This window comes from Pseudorasbora parva, chromosome 2 (genome assembly GCF_024679245.1).
Source record: "Pseudorasbora parva isolate DD20220531a chromosome 2, ASM2467924v1, whole genome shotgun sequence".
Classification (NCBI taxonomy): domain Eukaryota; kingdom Metazoa; phylum Chordata; class Actinopteri; order Cypriniformes; family Gobionidae; genus Pseudorasbora; species Pseudorasbora parva.
Genome location: NC_090173.1, coordinates 27842559 through 27849044, shown reverse-complemented (window position 1 = coordinate 27849044; position 6486 = coordinate 27842559). Strand labels below are relative to the sequence as shown.

The 6486-nt window shown below is 36.5% G+C and overlaps 2 protein-coding genes across 2 annotated transcripts in view; one reads left to right on the top strand and one right to left on the bottom strand.

Moving 5' to 3' along the window:
- Positions 1 to 793: 793 nt before the first annotated feature.
- Positions 794 to 2171, bottom strand: dexi (Dexi homolog (mouse)). The gene is made up of 2 exons (XM_067428917.1): positions 1344 to 2171; positions 794 to 1257 (listed from the first exon to the last, which is right to left on the bottom strand). Exon 1 carries the CDS (start codon positions 1772 to 1774, stop codon positions 1505 to 1507), a length of 270 nt encoding a protein of 89 aa, XP_067285018.1. The 5' UTR covers positions 1775 to 2171; the 3' UTR covers positions 794 to 1257; positions 1344 to 1504.
- Positions 2172 to 2298: 127 nt separating this feature from the next.
- clec16a (C-type lectin domain containing 16A) overlaps positions 2299 to 6486 on the top strand; it is an 81915-nt gene continuing 77727 nt past the window's right edge. The window contains exons 1-4 of the mRNA XM_067414608.1: positions 2299 to 2496; positions 3061 to 3189; positions 3322 to 3455; positions 3540 to 3688. Of these exons, the coding sequence (XP_067270709.1) occupies positions 2423 to 2496; positions 3061 to 3189; positions 3322 to 3455; positions 3540 to 3688 (486 nt within the window). The 5' untranslated portion in view covers positions 2299 to 2422. The remainder of the gene's footprint in view (positions 2497 to 3060; positions 3190 to 3321; positions 3456 to 3539; positions 3689 to 6486) is intronic.

The following is a 6486-nucleotide window of genomic DNA, read 5'->3' as shown; positions in this document are numbered from 1 at the left end:
CATCCATCCATCCATCCATCCATCCATCCATCCATCCATCCATCCATCCATCCATCCATCCATCCATCCATCCATCCATCTCTTATATAATAATAATGGTCATTTATCTGCAATGATAACTACAAACATATGCTAAACAAGCTATCATATGTAACATGTTAATATATTTTATATTAAATTAAAAATAAAATATCTAATTTCTATGGCTGAAATGGGAATCACTGATACAGAATGCTTAAGTGAATGCTATTTTTAAAGCATTTATCAATTTCATACAATTTATAAGATAACTAATTATGTTAACTACATTTAGAAGACAACTCTGAAATTAAAAAACTAAAATGTGAGATCTTTTGCAAAAACTCAAAAGAAATGCTAATACTTTGTTTATAAACACTTTAATTAGAGAACTTTAAAAAAATGTTAAGCATGTTAATGAAATAAATTAATTTTAAGATAAATCACGGTCGCACCGCATTACATTTTTTAAGGCCACGGCCAATTCATCTAGATGAAAAAACAGTAAAATCACTTAATTTGAAACTTTTAAATTAATTTATGTGTACACAACATTCGTAATGTTTGAACAATTGCAATAGATATTGTTTTTTGTATTTTAAAACTGGCCAGTTGAACATCATTGTTCGTCACTGACCCACATATCACATTTCTAAGAATTTGACACGTGTTTTAAAGCTAGGATAGGTTTCAGAGAGGCTAGAGAAGTATGCTGTGTTTTTGTAATATGGAAACCGATATTTGAAAGTCAAATGTGACACCATGGCAACACAAATTCAAATGAATCATTTATTAAATATATAGAGTGGGTAACTGAAACTCAAATATATCATTTTCAGGCTGTCACAAATCTGTGGTTCCAAAGAGAGTCTTATATAAAAAAACTCAGAACACCCTGTTTGCCTCATGACGTATTGCTCATTTGAATATGATTAAAGGGAATGAAACCATGCTGAGGCAAACCATGTATACATAAGGGAGTTGCCTAAAGGTAATAACAAGCCATTGCATGGCTGACACAGAATCCTGCTTGAGTGCTGAATGCCAAACTAAAAATAAATAGGCTAATGTAATATTTATATCCACAGTAGTGATTGGTGCCCGAATTTGATCTCTGAAGAGACACTAACTGGCGGCTCCATGGAAAACCACATAGTCCATTCGGTTTATCTGTTCCAGGCAAATATTCCATGTGGCACGATGGCTTGTTTGCAGGTCAGTTGCCTGAACCTGGACAACCTGTGGGGACACGACAGTTAATGCATTTATTTTTTGCCTAAAAACCTAAAAACCATAACCTAAAAATTGACCTTAACATTACTTACTTATTCATGAAAGTCTTTTTTATATATATATAATTTGACCAATTGCATCCTTTTATGTCTGCAGAGATGATATATAGCTCCCTTTGACAATGGTTCTCCTCCAGTAACCAAATTACACCTTCCCCACAAAAGCTTCGACTAGGATTGCCAGTCATATTAATTTATTCCAGATATCCCTCAAAAACATCCAGCTCAGTGTCTGTGTCATAGGGAATAGAAGCTGGGTCAGAGAGAACACCCAAATCCACCAGTGCCTGGTCCATATCCTCTGGCAAAAACACTATCCCTACATTAAGCACTATGTATTCCATTAAAAAGGCATAATAAAGAATCAAGACATTGACAAAAAATAGCCCGAGATAAAACATATATGGAAGCTCGTTGATTAGCGATTCCACTGAATCTAACCGAGAGTAAATTGAATGTGTCATAGACTCCAAAACATATGATCCAGTCTCTTTGAACAGACTGAAAGAATGAAACGCATTTGATCAGACTTTATATGAGACAGGACAGTGTTTCTCTATCCATGTCAATCCAAATCGCAGTGATGCAACTCCCTTTTCAGCAGTATCCCCCTTACAATCCGTTCAACACATGTATGTTTCCACTATACAGCAAATAAGTTAGTGAAGAACAGCATCTTTGAATATTCCAAGGCCGCGCGCTGTTCTTTGACATAAGGACAAAAATATCTCAAATCCCTCGTAAAAGGCAGGCGATGCATACAATTCAGAAATAAAAATCATCCAGAGGCTCGGTGAAGCTTTAAAACGCGTGAAAAACAAAACAAACGGCGCTTTCTCATGACTTCACCAAAACCCTTGCATTCGCACGGAACCATGGGACATTGAGTCTGCCATATTCTAGTGACGCGATGAAGTCTCATAAAAGGACTTCAATAATAAACTACAAATCCCATAATGACATAAAGCTGAAGTTGGGGCTGTCATGAGCCATAGGGCGACAGGTATGTTTTCATGTGAGGTTTCTGGGCCTTCACTGCTGCGGATATGGATCGATTTGCCTAGCAAATTGTGTTAAAAACATACCGTTTTGGGAAATAAAAACACCTAAAAATGTTTGGCCGTTCAAGGAGCTGGGTCGGAGGACAGGGGAAGTCCAAAAACATCCATTCTTTGGATCATTTGAAGTAAGTTTTTATGGACCCTTTGCAGCTAATTTGCTAGCGCAGCTCGTGCAGTTTTAGCTGTTTAATTCAGCCAGGTATTGTCATTACTGTCGAAAGTCACCAATAGTCTATTTAGAACATGTATAAATGTATATTTCGCCTGACAGAATTTATTTACGATTTTAAACTGATCGCATAGGAGCAAAACTGTGTGTAGCTGGCGTAGACTTGGTGTCAAATCTAGTGAGCTGCCTACCAATACATAATTTTGTGACATTGGAGATGCACACATGTTGCCTAAAAAGCTTTCTATGTAAACAACAACTCACTATATTCTGTGCCACAGCTGTAGTTAACATACGGTAACGTTAATATCAAGATTTGTTGGGATAAAATATTAAAATAGTTACAATAAGTCTTATTGAATATAACGTTATCATTAAAAGTATTTTTATATTATGCAGAAATGGTTTATGGACGTTACTTTCTCAAATACGTTACAAATAAGTTAGACGGTCATAATATGAAATATATTGTGGCATTTAAGTAGTATTTCTTTTATTATTATTGTTAATTTTTCTTTAGGTATATGTACCATGTCCTAACAAAGAACACAACCGTGACTGATAACAACAGAAATCTGCTGGTGGAAACTATACGCTCCATTACCGAGATTCTCATCTGGGGTGATCAGAATGACAGCTCTGTCTTTGAGTGAGTTTCACATCACTTTGTTATTTTTGATTTGAAGTGTGTCCACATGCTAGATTTGCAAATAATATGACAGCATATCTAAAATACAAAATCATATTTTTCATAACTGTAAGCATCATCCTCTCTTTGTAGCTTCTTTTTGGAGAAGAACATGTTTGCATTTTTCCTCAACATACTACGGCAGAAATCCGGACGGTATGTGTGTGTCCAGCTTTTGCAGACACTCAACATCCTTTTCGAGAACATCAGTCATGAGACTTCTCTCTGTGAGTAAACCCCCAGACAAAGTTAAAATTGTATGCATTTTTTAATGTCCTTAATGTTTGATATGTTGTTTCTTTTCTTTTTAGATTACTTGCTGTCCAATAATCATGTTAATTCCATAATTGTGCATAAATTTGACTTTTCTGACGAGGAAATTATGGCCTACTATATCTCCTTTTTGAAGACTTTGTCTCTGAAACTCAACAACCACACAGTACACTTCTTCTACAATGAGGTAAGGTGCATTTGCTGGGACAATTGTCATTTTTCAAATGATGGTTTATATACTGAAAACAGAAAGGGGCTTTTATTTTTGGGTTTGCAAGCATTTTTTGTGTAACAGACCACTTCCAGGAAGACTTAACGGTTCATAGTGACTTTGTAAAACCATGTTTCCTGTGTGTTCATGCAACTTGAGCAATTACGTTCTTTCATTTTGGACAAATGCAGGCCAGCTCTACGTTTACAAGTTACAACTGTTTGATGTGGATCGGAAGCTGACAAATGTTTCAGGGCTCCTTTGTATAGGGGGAAGTTATTGGTGTACTGTAAATGGTTGTATTTTACCTCAATGTGTTCTTTATTCCGGGGCACCTTTGATACTGTTAATCATTGGTGTCAGGAATAAAGAGGGCCTGCATGGAAGGATTCGCTCTATGAGAGATCTGATGCTGCGATGATTATAAAGACCTTCTCCTAATGTAAAACTGAAGTAGAGATTGCTAAAGTATCATGTAAACCAATGCATGTTACACACCACTTACAGAAAAATATCAAGACTGCCATCTGTTAAAGACCAATGAAGCTTATAGAATCAGCTTGAATGAAGAATATAAACCCAGATCAGTGTAATGTATCTGAATGACATTAACAAAGCAAAGTTTTGGGAGTGACAACTGCATTTAGTTGCTTGAGGAGCCACATAAGTCTCTATTGAACTCCTTAAGGTTGTGATAGTGATAACCATAGCAACATTTTGGCATCTCATGGTAAACAAGATAAATGGAAAAAGTTGAACTAGTATTGCTCACCAAACTTATGAAGCAAACTGAGATATATTAGTAAACAAATTATCACAGTATAAAATTATATCACTGTATGAAAGAATAAACAAATATAGTATTCTAAATTCATGATTTTCTCTTTTTATTACTTTTTAGTAATTTAGAATTTAGAACTTGATGGACACTAAGAAAAGAAAAAAACATTTATATGATAGATAAGTCTGGCACCAGTATTAAAATACATTGGGGTTTAAAAACAAAATTAAACTAGTGCCACGCCAGCTCTAAATTTGAACTGAAGGAGCCCCATTATAAATTATGTAGTTTACCTGTCACCGCACATCAGTTGATTGCAAACATAGACACAAAAAACATTCTAAATGCCATTTCTTGGCTAGTTTGCATGTTGTCTGTATTTTCTTTTCTTTTTTTAAACCTAGGCACTGACAGCCATATATTATTAGGGGTGTCCCCGACTAAAGATTTACACATTCGAATCAGCAGGAGGTTAAAACTATTTTTATTTTCATTTACACACTGCAGCAACATCTTTTAATAAAGTAATTAAAACTACCTGCCAACTGACAGACTGACAATGGCTTTACCTGCCTAGAGAGGAAAATAACTGCGTTTACATGCACATTCTTAAGCCGATTGTGCCTAAAGGGACGCACACCGGACACAAAGCTCAGCACCGCGTCTCGGGTATCTTGCACCAGAGGTGCGAACTCAATTTTGAATCAACTTCTGACAGAAGAGCTGCACGATGGGTGTATCTTGTAGCACAGGATGAAATCAGTACCTTGACGATTTGTTCAATTCTATGTGTTCGAATTTTAAAGGCGCGGTGTGTATATATATAATGTGTGTGTGTGTGTGCACACGATGCCATTAAATAAACCGTTCCACCACATCCCACAGATGCTCTATTGGGTTGAGATCTGTTGACTGTGGGGGCATTTTAGTACAGTGAACTCATTGTCATGTTCAAGAAACCCATTTGAAATGATTCGAGCTTTGTGACGTGGTGCATTATCCTGCTGGAAGTAGCCATCAGAGGATGGGTACATGGTGCTCCTATTAATCCTTTAGGTGAGTGTATATACAAACCCGATTCCAAAAAAGTTGGGACACTGTACAAATTGTGAATACAAACAGAATGCAATATTGTGGAAGTTTCACATTTCAATATTTTATACAGAATACAACATAAATGACATATATCAAATTTTTAAACTGAGAAAATGTATAATTTTAAGGGAAAAATAAGTTGTACATTTTTATTTCATGGTATCAACACATCTCAAAAAAGTTTGGACAAGGCCAAGTTTACCACTGTGTGTATCCCCTCTTCTTTTTATAACAGTCTGCAAAAGTCTGGGGACTGAGGAAAAAGTTGTTTTAGTTTAGGAATAGGAATGTTGTCCCATTCTTGTCAGATACAGGCGTCTAGTTGCTCAAAGATCTTTTTTTTGTCGCATCTTCCTCTTTATGATGCACCAAATGTTTTCTATGGGTGAAAGATCTGGACTGCAGGCTGGCCATTTCAGTCCCTGGATCCTCCTTCTACGCAGCCATGATTTTGTAATTGATGCAGTATGTGGTCTGGCATTTCATGTTGGAAAATGCAAAGTCTTCCCTGAAAGAGACGACATCTGGATGGGAGCATATGTTGTTCTAGATATACCTTTCAGCCTTTTCAGATGTGTAAGCTGCCCATGCCACACGCACTCATCCAACTCCATGCTATCAGAGACGCAGGCTACTGAACTGAGCGCTGATAACAACTTGGGTTGTCTCTTTAGTCCGGAAGACATAAAGAGCGTCCCAGTTTTCCAAAAAGAACTTCAAATTTTGATTCTTCTGACCACAGAGCAGTTACACATTCGTATTTTCCAACTACACAGTCCATTTTAATTTAAATGAACCTTGGCCCAGAAAATACGCCTGCGCTTCTGGATCATGCTTAGATATTTTTTACCTATATAGTTTTAGCCATTAACGGCGAATGGCACAGTGGGATGTGTTC

Excerpts from the sequence above, each read along its gene's own strand:
- dexi (XM_067428917.1), bottom strand. The coding sequence starts at position 1,774 with ATGACACATTCAATTTACTCTCGGTTAGATTCAGTGGAATCGCTAATC.